Source organism: Dermacentor variabilis, chromosome 9, assembly GCF_050947875.1.
Source record: "Dermacentor variabilis isolate Ectoservices chromosome 9, ASM5094787v1, whole genome shotgun sequence".
In the NCBI taxonomy this organism is placed as follows: domain Eukaryota; kingdom Metazoa; phylum Arthropoda; class Arachnida; order Ixodida; family Ixodidae; genus Dermacentor; species Dermacentor variabilis.
In genome coordinates this window covers 141714352-141728568 of record NC_134576.1, presented here as the reverse complement: position 1 = coordinate 141728568, position 14217 = coordinate 141714352, and the positions used below count along the sequence as shown (strand labels likewise).

Here is a 14217-nt window from a genome sequence, read left to right as displayed (position 1 = left end):
GACCCTCGAAGGGTTAAGAGTCACCCACCTGTTATCTTTTCTGTGAGGTCGTAGATCTGCTGCTGCCAGCGATCCCTCCGTGCCTTGTACCACCCCGCACACACGTAGAGAGCAGCTAATGTTCCAATTACTGCAGTCACAGTGAAAACAAAAGAGCAGAAGAGAAACATGCAAATGGCTTACCCAACCAGTCGTGTCACATTGGTGAAGTTCCCTCTCCTTTAAAATTTATATTACATATGGCCTAGGCTATTGTAACTTGGTTAGCACAGCCTTCATTCATCTGTTCTCTCTCTATCCAAAATTTTTTTTTGATGCAAGCATTTTTAGTTAGTACTCGTTTAAACATTTAGGTGAACACTGCTAACCACCATTTCATTGCATCTTCTGACCTGTAGTAGTCTTCTATACTTGCCACGAACCTGAACTACCCTCGAACCCCATTATAACAACATAATGGATATAACGAAGTAAATGCAATTCCCCTTGAAATCTCCATAGAGATCCGCTTAATTTAACAAAGTAAAATTGTCCTTCCAATAAGATAATATGAATCTCCAAGACCAAAATATGCACAGAGTATATCGCATTCTGCAAGGTTTAACACAAAAGTTAAACACTCTCACATCAAATACACTGTAGAGCAATACTGGCACAGTCAAACCTTGTTAGTTCGGATTTCATGCAACCAAAAAAAGATTTCAAAATTATACAAAGGTCGAATTATCAAGGGTATCAAGAAAAGAATAAAGGAGTGCTTACTACACCAACCTGCCTTTATTTACTGGATAAATCCACAACCCTTGCTTCTATTTTACAGAAAATAAGCACAAAAGCAACAATTCTCATCATCTAGTGACTTCTTAGAGCTCGCAACGATGATGGACCTTGTGACATCCTTCACAGTGCGGCTGTGGCTCGAAACTTGCATCTTCATCCAACTAGACACGCTTTTCACTACTGCACATATACATCCCGATTATTATTTTGCCAATGTGCTGGTTGGCAACAGATCATCCGTCCGTCCCAATTTTAGCTGGCGGGTTTGATGCCAGCGTGCAGGCCACAATAGAATCGCTCTTCATCCTTGGCAACTTCCGCCACATTGCACTACTCGAAACAGAACTACTGCTCGCAGCAACCGCTGCGGACAAAAACATGGTCTCTATTGCCACGATCACGGATGGTGACTACACACTTATGAAGGCACATGCCTTACGCGCGCACCAAGTTAGAACGATACTACTGCTGTGGACGAAACAGGTTGCTATTGACGCTATTATAGATGGCAACTCTGCAGTTCTGAAGGCATATGACCAACGTGGTGTCATGCACAATGGCAAACACAAGAATAAAGGCTATAAAGTCAAACAGGCACAAAGTGTTCTGGTGTCCTTGTTCCTCTACAGATTCTGCTGATGACTATGACGATGAGGACTCGGCCACTTCATTTCGGTTGGGCGTTAGCACCACATTTGCTCTCTTGCATCGCACATTTGCCGTGCTCCAGGATTTGTCCAAATTAATTGGTGTTCCACCAAAGACATCCAATTAGCGAGAGTTTGATGCCATTAAATAATACATACGCCTGCAAAGAGCAGAGGACGAGACCGAATTATCTGATCTTTCTGAATTAACGAGGGTTGATGTAACGAGGTTTTACTGCATTTCTCACCACCACATGCAGCTGCATGCAAGCAGTGGTGGTCATCATCACCATCACTGCTACACTTGTCTCTCTCACTTCGGTATGCCCCACAGGCATATCTGGCCAGGCAAACCCAACCTAGTACAGGCAGGTTTGTTGGCCGCTCTCTGTGGTGTCCAACCCAATTATTCATACAATGGGGCCACATAGGATGACAGATCGGCTGCCACTGAGCCGATATGCTCAACCACGACAAATTTAAATTATAGGGTTTTGCGTTCCAAAACCACGATCCGATTTTGAGGCATGCGGTAGTGGGGGTCTCCTGAAATTTGGACCACCTGGGGTTCTTTAACTTGCACCTAAATCTAAGTACACAGGTGTTTTCGCATTTCGCCTCCATCAAAATGCAATCACCGTGGCCGGGATTCGATCCTGTGACCTTGTGCTTAGCAGCCCAACACCATAGCCACTAAACAACATTGGTGGGTAACCACAACAAATTTCTTTCATGGCCCAGCATGCTGTCTGTTCAGCTGCTTCGCCATTTCGATGGTTTCATAGCAATGTATAAGCGAGCCAAGAGGAAAGTGGAGTTCTGTCTCTGTCTTACCGAAAGCGACCATGAGGATCTGGTTGAGAAAGCTGTGCACTGCGAGGCGCAGGCAGCACCAGAAGGACTTAACCGCCCGGTTGGCCTCCAGGGAATACACAGCATCAGGCAGGGTGTAGGTGCTCAGCAACAGCCCATCGGAATCCAGAAGCCTGCAGCACATTCCACTGGTCAAGACTACAAGCAAGCAGTTTTAGACACTGACAGGCTGTTAAAGGAGCAGTGACATGACATTCCATATTTGTCTCTCTCTTTCTTTTTTAATGAAAATGCAAACTCTCTAATTCATACAAAAAAAAGTTCAGGACAATTTCATTTCTGAGCCAATATAGGTGACCATGAAAACTAGCTATAGAAAGAAGAATGCTGGGTGTAACGTTAAGGGATAAGAAGAGAGCAGATTGGGTGAGGGAACAAACGCGAGTTAATGACATCTTAGTTGAAATCAAGAAAAAACAAATGGGCCTGGGCAGGGCATGTAATGAGAAAGGAAGATAATCGATGGTCATTAAGGGTTACGGAGTGGATTCCAAGAGAAGGGAAGCGTAGCATGGGGCGGCAGAAAGTTAGGTGGACGGATGAGATTAAGAAGTTTGCAGCGACAACATGGCCACAATTAGCACATGACCAGGGTAGTTGAAGAAGTATGGGAGAGGCCTTTGCCCTGCAGTAGGCGTAGCCAGGCTGATGATGATGATGATGATGATGATGATGATGAAGATGAAGCCGATTCATCCAAGCACTTTTGGCACAGTGTCGAGCATACATCTGTACACCAGATTTGTCAATTTTAGCAGAAATTGTCAATAAATATAGCAGAGCCAGCTATATGCGTACCAATGAGGCAGTTGGAATAAAGATTACCAACTTGTTTTGTTAATTTCAATAAAAAAATTGTTTTCCCTGTGCATGGTACAAAGCTATTTCTACTATTTCAACATGCAAAAGTTGTTGCATATTTGGTTCACTTCAAGGGAGCATGAAAAAAAATTTCATTGTGTATTTCTTAAGTGGCACAGTCAAGAAATATGCTGATGAACATGCAACCGGATATTATCCGAGGCTTTCTTTTTTTTTTTTTTGATCAGACAAACTCCTTGATGGTGTGTGGTGTTTTATGGCGCAAGGGCCAAGTATGGCCAAAGAGCGCCATGACAAAGGTGATGTTAACGGTGCATTGTGAATGATGCAGGCAATGAATTAGACAATGAATTTCTCATGGTATATGTGACATGGCTGAAAAAAGGCCTAATATCGGTTGCTGTGGATGGCGTAAATATATATTTGCTAAAATAATAACACTGACTAAGTAGTGCTGTGGGCTATGGTAATGGGGTTTCGTTAAAAGCATGATGCAATAAAACATAAAATTGACACTTTAGCTTCAAGAAAGCCTTTGAGTACAGGGCTGTTATACGTGAGCTAAAAATTTCCTGGCCAAATGATTTCCAGAGCGTCTGTTTCAGCTAAAAACTCTAAGACTAGTTTCAGATTAAAAAGCGGTTCATTGCTGAGAAAAAATTTCGGGTGAAGAGGAATATTTTCGCGATATGCAGAAATGAAATACTTTTTCCTCTGTGCTTCTATTGCAGGGCATTGAATAAGAATGTGCAGAACTGTGAGATTTTGGCTGCACTTACTACAAATGGGAGGATACTCCCCAGTCAAGAGGTAAGAGTGAGTGCCGTAAGTATGTCCTATTCTTAATTAGCAAAAGAGCACTTCGTTATATCGTGATGTTCTCTCCGATACCCAATATCCTAATTTGGGTTTTATCAAGTGCAGTTTATTTGATATCTCAGCATTCCACTGTTGCTGCCAATGGATTTTGAGCTTGTGAGGCAAGTATGCTTTAAGATCTGTGGCTGGAATGGGTATGTTTATGTCCGTGTCACTAAAAGCTACTGAAGTAGCTTTCTCATCAGCAGCTTCGTTGCCTTTTATACCACAGTGGCCAGGTACCCAGCATAGGATGATCATTTGTTTAGCATTAAGCTGAGCATAGCAATGTATATAGTTCATTAAAGACAGTGTTTTTATGTTTACGTACATTCATTATGGCTCGCACTACACTCAATGGGTCTGTGAACACTATAGCCCTAGTCAGATTCGTTTGCTTGATGTGCTTCACTGCAGAGAGTATTGCATATGCTTTCGCTGTAAAGATACATGTATGTGGGTTCAATGTACCGGATATTAAGAATGCTGGTCCTAGTGCTGCGTAAGCAACACCAGAAGAAGACTTAGAGGCATCTGTGTAAAATTCAGCACAAGAATATTTCTCCTGAAGCTCAAGAAAATGTGAACGTATTGTCGCGAAGAGAGTGTACCGCGGCCCTCTTTGCTGTCTTTCGGGGAATTTTGTGGGGTCCTTGATGCGGGGCAAACCTTTGTACACAAATGACCTCGACGGCGCCGCGGACAGTGCTGCCGCGCGGCCGCCGCCCCCGCCGCACCTGACGTCACACCTGCACATGTCGCGTCGTCTTCTCACGCTCGGCTGTCAAAGGCCAATTAGTTATGGTCAGAGTGCTTTTGTGTAAGGAGTGTTGACGCGACCATTTCTTGACCCCTTGAACTCTGCCGCTTATTGGATGATGTCGGCTTGCCTGATTGGTCGGAGTAACGAAGTAGCCCATTGGTGGAGAAAAGTGTCTCTTGGATGCTGGGGAAACTTATTTAAGGAATAGTTTGGGGTAGTTTAGGGTGAGCAAGTAAACAGCAGCAGACGGCGCATCTTCACCAGGGGAGACCAGGCCGGTCAGGCAGGCCGACGACGACGGGTATGACATCGTTTTGCTTGTATATATTTTGTACAGTTTAAACTTAAGGTAAATACCAAGAGAATAAATCTAGTTCAAATGCTACTCTCGTCGTCGTACCTGCGGATTTGGACTTCCCCTGCCGGAGCTCATCCCCATTCTTCCGTCTCCCTGGTGAGTTGATGCGTCTGATATCTCACGGCTGCGTCACTTCGCTACAAAGTGGTGGAGTGTGCTGGGTACCGAAGGCCACGCACTAATATCATGGGCCGTGGCAACAAACCCCAAGAACCTAGCTCTAACAGCTCGAATATAACCGAACCCCCTACTGTTCTCGCTACCATGTCGACCCCTCAAGCTAAACCTTTCGTCGGACCGCCAGTCTTTAGAGGCACACCGGAAGAGTCAATATCCGAGTGGCTGCTTTTCTACGAACACGTAACCTCCCTCAACAACTGGGATGAAGGGACGAAAGTAAAATTTTTATATTTGGCATTAGAGGGCAATGCAAAAAAGTGGCACACCACGCAAATTTTAACGGGTGCCCCTAATACATGGAAAGAGTGGACGACGCTCTTAAAAACGTCTTTTACAAGTCGCCACTCAGTTGAGATCGCATATTTGCGGCTCCAAAACCGAACGCAGCTGCCATCAGAATCTCACGAAGATTATTATTATGACGTTGTGCAGCTGTGCGCCAGAGCCAATCCATCTATGACGGAAGAGGAGCGGATGCGGCACCTCATGCGCGGATTGCGTCCGGACGTGCTGGAAAAAATTCTCATTGCAAACCCGGACAGCTGCTCTGCTTTCCTCGAAATTTTACGCCGAATTGATTGGGCAGCTTTTTTGATAGAAGTGACCGGCACCCATTTCTCTGCCGGCCGGCAGTCATGCTACCCATTCGCCTCGGCACCTGCCGCCGGAGTGACAGCCGCTGGAGCAACAGTGCAGCCGCCTCCAACATGTCTCGCCACCTGCGCTGCGGCAGAGCGTCACTGCCCGCGAGAGGCCACCGACCGCGACAGGGACTTGAGGACGATCGCGGACTCTATAGCCTCATTATTTGACCGCCTGAAAGGTATCGAACAAGATGTACGTCGTCCTCCAGTGCCTTGGCCAGCGGGAAATAACCGTGACGACGACGAGCGACCACGCTGCCAGCTATGCGACCGCATCGGCCACTTTGCGCCCCAGTGCCGGCAATGGCTCCAGGAAAACGGACCCCAGGGGAAGGAGCAGCGCTCTAACTTTGAGCAAGGCAACTCCCGCACGCTTCCCCGACTGCCGCATGATTCCGCGCCAGCAAGCGACGAAAATCCCTTACCGTTGCTCGTGCTGGATCATGTGGACATCGGCGAAAAGCAAAGAGAGGATTCCTGGATGCAAGAAATAATACAGCACCTAGAGCAGCCGAGTGCGCCCGTTGTCAGAAAAACGAAAAGAACGGCACGGAGCTTTCGGCTGGTCGACGGTGTATTGTACAGAAGAGCGAAAGGCTTTCAGGAAGATCGCGCAGCACTCGTTGTCCCCAAGTGTTTGAGATCGGAGGTTCTGAGGCACTGCCATGACGACATCACGGCAGGCGACCTCGGTGTCAAGCGCACATGGGAGAAAATTCGCAGCCGCTATTTCTGGCCAAAGATGTTTTGCCACGTCACCAAGTATGTCCTCTCCTGCCCTGACTGTCAGACGCGAAAGCTACCACCCGGAAAGCCGACCGGTTTTCTCCAGCCGATCCCACCTGCAGGTCGCCCTTTCCAATAAGTGGGCATGGATTTTCTTGGCCCTTTCACTAAAAGCAAAGCAGGAAACCGCTACATCCTCGTGGTTACTGACTACCACACGAAATGGGTCGAGGCTGTCGCATGTACAGCGGCCACTGCTGCAGAAGCTGCTAAAGCCTTCGTCGAGCAAATTGTCTTACGCCATGGGGCACCAGAAAAAGTGATAACAGATCGAGGGCAGCATTTTGTCGCCAACCTGACTGAAGAAATTTTCCGAATTGTAGGTAGCGAGCATGCCACTACTACAGCGTACCATCCTCAAGCAAACGGCTTGTGCGAGCGCTTCAACCGCACGTTGGCCGATATGCTCAGCATGTACGTTTCTTCGCACCATCGCGACTGGGACGAATTTCTTCCGTACGTGCTCTTTGCATACAATTCGTCTACCCACGAGACCACCGGGTTCACCCCGTTCTTTCTTCTTCACGGACATGAGCCCACACTTCCTATAGATGTAGTGCTAGGCGCGGAACGCGGTTTCGACTGCACACTGGACGCCCGGAAAGTAGCCCTCCGGCTGCAGCGTGCTCGCGAGCTAGTGACCGAACGGGAGAGGCGTCAGCAAGTAAAGAACAAACGTAGTTACGACGCTAAACGACGAAGTGCAATCTACCATGCGGGGGACTTGGTGTATTTGTGGACTCCCTTCAGAGCTCGGGGAAAGACAACAAAACTCCTTCACCGATACCACGGGCCTTTCCGTCTTGTTAGGCGAATCGGCGAGAACAACTGGGAGGTAGTGGATAGAACTGGCAAAAAACGCGACGTTGTTAATGTTGCGCGCTTAAAACCGTGCCACGTCAGACAGTGCTCGGATAATGACGACGCGGACGACGAGTCTGTTGACGGACATCGAGAGGAGGTGTGTGATCCAAGTGGTGCTCTGCGCGAGTGCGATTTGAATGGTGGTGTGCGCGAGTGCGGTTCGCGTAGTGATCGTGTGTACGAGACAGAGACTTGTGAAAGAGTGCGCGTCGTAGAAGACTCGGACGATGGGACTGAACTTTACTCCGACTGGAAGACATTCCACAACGAGGCCGATCCGAGAACTATCACTGCTTACGACACGGACACTGATGTGTATCACAACGCCAGCGAATAACCTTCATTGTTAATTTTATTGTGTAGCGCGCGCGAATGAACTTTGTTTCTTGTCTTGTGCATCTTGTTTCCATTTTGTCAAAACTTGTTTCTTTTGTTTTACGTGATGCTAAATCTTCCTTACGGATACTTCAGTTTTTTATATGAATCCCTAATGTGCGCGTTTAACTTCTTGAGCCATGTTTTATTTTGCAGTAATGATTTGTAACGAGTGGGACACTCTTTTTCGTAGGGGGGAGGTGTCGCGAAGAGAGTGTACCGCGGCCCTCTTTGCTGTCTTTCGGGGAATTTTGTGGGGTCCTTGACGCGGGGCAAACCTTTGTACACAAATGACCTCGACGGCGCCGCGGACAGTGCTGCCGCGCGGCCGCCGCCCCCGCCGCACCTGACGTCACACCTGCACATGTCGCGTCGTCTTCTCACGCTCGGCTGTCAAAGGCCAATTAGTTATGGTCAGAGTGCTTTTGTGTAAGGAGTGTTGACGCGACCATTTCTTGACCCCTTGAACTCTGCCGCTTATTGGATGATGTCGGCTTGCCTGATTGGTCGGAGTAACGAAGTAGCCCATTGGTGGAGAAAAGTGTCTCTTGGATGCTGGGGAAACTTATTTAAGGAATAGTTTGGGGTAGTTTAGGGTGAGCAAGTAGACAGCAGCAGACGGCGCATCTTCACCAGGGGAGACCAGGCCGGTCAGGCAGGCCGACGACGACGGGTATGACATCGTTTTGCTTGTATATATTTTGTACAGTTTAAACTTAAGGTAAATACCAAGAGAATAAATCTAGTTCAAATGCTACTCTCGTCGTCGTACCTGCGGATTTGGACTTCCCCTGCCGGAGCTCATCCCCATTCTTCCGTCTCCCTGGTGAGTTGATGCGTCTGATATCTCACGGCTGCGTCACTTCGCTACAGTATGTGCGCCTCAGGTGCTTGTTTTGATATTTCTGCAAATGAGACGTCACATTCGATAGTCTGCCACTCCCACGGCGGTGGAAGCCGCGTAAATGCCATTATGACATTCTCTAAAATCGGCGCACCCGTTTCTTCGGACAATGCTTCCAACCGAAGGGACAGAGGAGGTCTAGTGCCTGGGCGGTTACGGAAAAGCCTATCCGTAGACAAGTCGTAAATAACTGAATGGCATGGATGATGGAAATCTGATTTAACCTTGAGGGCGTAAGAGAGACTTAAATAGGTTCTTTGAAGATGCAGGGACCATTCGTTAGATTCAGCATACAGGTTTTCTACGGGGCTAGTCCTAAAGGCACCTGTAGTAAGGCGGATACCTAAGTGGTGAATAGGATCTAGCATTTTCAAAGCACTAGGTGCAGCAGAATTATAGACTATTGCTCCGTAGTCAAGCCATGTTAATATTAGACTTTTGTAAAGTTTTAAAAGGCACCGCCTGTTGCTTCCCCAAGATGTGCGTGACAAGAGCTTCAGCAGATTCATAGTCTTGAGGCACTTTGATTTCAGATACTTCAGGTATGGTACAAAAGTCAGCTTGCTGTCTAAAAGGATTCCTAGACATTTGTGTTCATGGCTCACAGATAGCCGTTCCCTAATTTAGATCTATTGCGGGGTCCGCAAGTATGCCTCTTTTGTTAGAAAACAGGACGCATGTACTTTTTTGTGGGTTTAGTTTGAAACTGTTTTTGACCGCCCATTTAGATAATTTATTTATCCAAAGCTGTACTTGTCGTTCGGAGATACTTAGGTTACATGATTTGAAACCTATCTTGATGTCATCCACATATACAGAATAAAACATGGTATGTGGTATGGCAGTCTGGATCGAGTTCATTTTGACAATAAAAAGCATGCAGCTTAGCACACCACCTTGTGGAACACCAGCTTCTTGCGTAAATGGACGAGACAGAACGTTACCAACTCTAACAGGGAACGTGCGATTGGAGAGGTAACTCTGAATCACGTTCAGCAAGTTGCCTAGAACTCTCATTTCAGACAGATCACGGAGGATTCCAAAGTGCCAGGTTGTGTCGTATGCCTTTTCCATATCTAAAAATACTGATAGGAAAAACTGTTTGTGGACAAAGGCATCGCGGATATTTGTCTCGATGCGGACAAGGTGATCTGTTGTGGATCTACCCTCCCTAAAACCGCACTGAAAGGGATCAAGTATCTTGTTGCTTTCAAGAAAATGGATGAGGTGACGGTTAATCATTTTCTCAAATAATTTGCATAGACAACTTGTCAGAGCTATAGGCCTATAACTGTTGGGTAAGGAAGGGTCCTTGCCCTCTAGAAGCGTACGGTGAGGGGCTAGTTGGTATGACATTATGAGAACAAAGAAAAACTGCGCAAAAAAAGAACAAGACAGAGATAGAACCACACGACACAGGCGCAGACTAACAACTGGTTTAATGCTCCAACGCCACTTTCCTACCAACAACAGAATGCATGCGCACCAACCGCAAAGACCAATGCCGCTATCATGTAGTCAAGCCTAGAAACGCCAACTCTTTGCGGTACAAATGTATGGAAGCCTCACTAACACATTTATCCGGCCCTAATCTCGCGATTTCTAAAGCTTCGATTACTTCACGCTCTTTCTTATCACTTGCGCGTCCGACAATCTTAGTCCTGCCGAAAAGTGGAGTACAAACATTGCCGTCATGCCTGCAGGTCTTGCAATGCTTAGGAAGATGCTGTCCTCTAGAATCATCTAGTGAATTGGCATGTTCTAATAATCTAATATTAATGCAGCGGCCTGTTTGTCCAACGTACATGTTGCCACAACTCAGCGGAATCTCATAGATGACATTCGCTCTACAAGGCACAAACTTGTTCCTGTGGTTAGTGCTGCACTCGATTTTCTTTTTCCTATCAGGTCTAGCTAAATTGCACAGACTGGACAGCTTACAAGGTGCCGAAAAGAGAACCTGTATGCCGAATTTACCCGCGACCCTCTTCAGGCCGTGCGAGACCCTGTGGACATAGGGCATAACTTCATACTTCCTCCTCTCCTGTGGATCCGCCCCACGAGGCTTTGAACTTGGTCGGAAGGACTTCAACAGGGACTCAACAGGAAGTATGAAGTTATGCCCCATGTCCACAGGGTCTCGCACGGCCTGAAGAGGGTCGCGGGTAAATTCGGCATACAGGTTCTCTTTTCGGCACCTTGTAAGCTGTCCAGTCTGTGCAATTTAGCTAGACCTGATAGGAAAAAGAAAACCGAGTGCAGCACTAACCACAGGAACAAGTTTGTGCCTTGTAGAGCGAATGTCATCTATGAGATACCGCTGAGTTGTGGCAACGTGTACATTGGACAAACAGGCCGCTGCATTAATTTTAGATTATTAGAACATGCCAATTCACAGATGATTCTAGAGGACAGCATCTTCCTAAGCATTGCAAGACCTGCAGGCATGACGGCAATGTTTGTACTCCACTTTTCGGCAGGACTAAGATTGTCGGACGCGCAAGTGATAAGAAAGAGCGTGAAGTAATCGAAGCTTTAGAAATCGCGAGATTAGGGCTGGATAAATGTGTTAGTGAGGCTTCCATACATTTGTACCGCAAAGAGTTGGCGTTTCTAGGCTTGACTACATGATAGCAGCATTGGTCCTTGCGGTTGGTGCGCATGCGTTCTGTTGTTGGTAGGAAAGTGGCGTTGGAGCATTAAACCAGTTGTTAGTCTGCGCCTGTGTCGTGTGGTTCTTTCTCTGTCTTGTTCTATTTTTGCGCAGTTTTTCTTTGTTCTCATATACCTTGCCCTCTTTGAGAATAGGGATTACAATTGCTTCTTTCCAGACAGAAGGAATGCAGCCGGCAGAGAACATGGAATTGAAGAGTGACAGTAGTGTTTTTTGGGTTTCAGGGTGTAAGTGTCTGATCATCTCATACATTACTCTGTCACTTCCTGGGGCGGACTTGTTGCAACAGTTCAGTGAGGCCTGGAACTCAGCCATACTAAATGGATGATTGCATACTTCATTACATGTGCTTTTCCGACCCAAATGCAGCTGTTCTGCTAGTCGCTGGTATTTTAGGAATGTTTCTGTGTAATGAGATGTACTGGAAATGTGCTCGAAATGTGCTCCTAGACAATCAGCTTGGTCCTCAAGAGTGTCTGTTTGTGTGTTTACTAACGGTAGAGGATGAGTTTCGCGGCCTTTTAATTTGTTTACCCTGTTCCAGGCTTTTCTTTCATCTGTATACGAATTAATATCGGAAATATATTTTTGCCAGCTATCCCTTTTGGCACGGCGGCACGTTCTTCTGCCTTCTGATTTTATTTTCTTAAAGCTGATAAGGTTTTCGATAGTCGGACAGTCATGGAGCTGATTCCAAGCCTTATTCTGTTTCTTTTGTGCTTCCTTACATTCATCGTTCCACAAGGGAACACGTCATTTATTAGGCGATGCATTTGTTTGCAGGATACGTATTGACGCTACGTCGAGAATAAATGCGGTAAAATATGACACTGCATCGTACTAAGCGCACGAATATTTTCCCAGGTCATATATGTCAGTTCTCCGTATCGCTGCCAGTTCGCTGAGTCAACTTTCCACTGGGGTACATGTGGAGAACATTCGTCCCGTATCCTTAAATTTAAAACAATCGGGAAATGATCACTCCCGTATGGGTCCTTATGTACTTTCCACTCCAAGTACGGCACGACTGCACTTGAAACAATGGATAAATCTATAGATTAAAATGTCTTGTGCACAACGCTGTAAAAAGTTGGCTCCTTCTTATTTAGCAAGTATGCACCCGTACTGAAGAGGAAGTTTTCAATCAGACGCCCTCTGGCATCACACCTAGAGTCGCCCCACAAGGTATGATGGGCATTTAAGTCTCCAACGACAATGTATGGTTCCGGAAGTTGTGCAATAAAGCTTTCAAATTCAGTTTTAGAGGGTTGACAGTTGGGAGGAATGTATAAGGATGCAATTGTCAGCAGCTTACTAAAAAGCCCTGCTTTGACTGCAACTGCCTCTAGGGGCGTTTTAAGCTGTAACTACCAGCAAGCAACACTCTTATCTACTATTACTGCCACACCGCCCGACGAGGCAAGGGCCTCGTTGCTGTCTTTTCGGAAAATGGCATACAGTCGGAGGAAGTTTGTTTGTGAAGGTTTAAGATGTGTTTCTTGGACACACAGCACCTTTGGGGTGCTATATTTAAAAGTTCCTTAATGTCGTCTAGGTTGTGGAGTAAACCCCTCACATTCCACTGTAATATCTGTGTTTCCATATTATGTATGTTTTGTGCTGTGTGTCTAAGAGATATAGATTGGATTAGCTCACGAGGCCTTTCCAGGCCCCGTGATATGGAATTTTTCTTTCTTCCCGGTGCGCTCGAGAGAGCTGCGCCGTTGCTTGGGCGTCTGAGATGCCGGAGTTGTATTTGTTGTGTCCATCACCTCGTCTGAGGCGGTGAATACTGCCCGCGGAGCGGGGATTTTTGCAGGAGTGGTGGACCGATCTGCACAAGCAGTGGCCCTGGGTTCAACAGGCCCGAGGGTCTGCTGTTCCTCCTTTGAGGGGGCAGGAACAGCGCTGGCTGTTCCGGCCGGGGGGCTGATGGTGTGACCACTGTCACACTCTGTGTGACTTGGGCAGCCGCCGAGTGATGTAGCGCTGTCCCCCGGCGCGCCACATCAGTGTAGGACGGACTAAATTGGTTCATCGAGAAGCGCTTTCGCGCCTCTTGGAAGGAAAGGTTCAGTTTGATTTTGATTTTGATGATTTGTTTTTCTTTTTTTCAGGATGGGCAAGAACGAGAGTATGCTGGGTGATCTCCGTCACAGTTAGCACAATGGGTGGTGGAAGTGCAAGTGTCAGATAAGTGCTCGTTTGATGCACATTTTGTACAAGTAGTGCGCCCTCGGCAGCTTTGTGATCCGTGCCCGAACCGCTGACACTCGAAGCATTGGCGTGGGTTAGGAATGTATGGCCTTACGCGGAGTTTGCAGTATCCTGTTTCTATTGAGTCTGGTAAATTGCTAGTTCCAAAAGTTAAGATTACGTGTTTTGTGGGGATTTCCTTGCCATTCCGCCTAATTGTTATTCTCTGGACCTTTACTACATTTCGATCTTGCCATCCCTCAAGTAGCTCACTTTCACTAAGATCGAGCAGGTCATCTTCAGAGACGACACCGTGGACAGTGTTCAAAGATCTGTGTGGGCCTACTGAAACTGGAATGTCCCCAAAAGCAATTAGTTTTGATAATTTACTGTACTGTGTCTTGTCACAAAGTTCAAGAACGAGATTGCCGCTTCCCATTTTAGTTACTTTGTAGCCTGGGCCGATGGAGTTTGCCAATGATTTTGCCACAAC

General features: G+C 46.7%; 1 protein-coding gene across 1 annotated transcript in view; it reads right to left on the bottom strand.

Moving 5' to 3' along the window:
* The window catches only part of LOC142557705 (inner nuclear membrane protein Man1-like), a 53853-nt gene that overhangs the window by 26400 nt on the left and 13236 nt on the right, over positions 1-14217 (bottom strand). The window contains exons 7-8 of the mRNA XM_075669744.1: positions 2262-2413; positions 29-130 (exon numbers count right to left, since the gene is read on the bottom strand). Of these exons, the coding sequence (XP_075525859.1) occupies positions 29-130; positions 2262-2413 (254 nt within the window). The remainder of the gene's footprint in view (positions 1-28; positions 131-2261; positions 2414-14217) is intronic.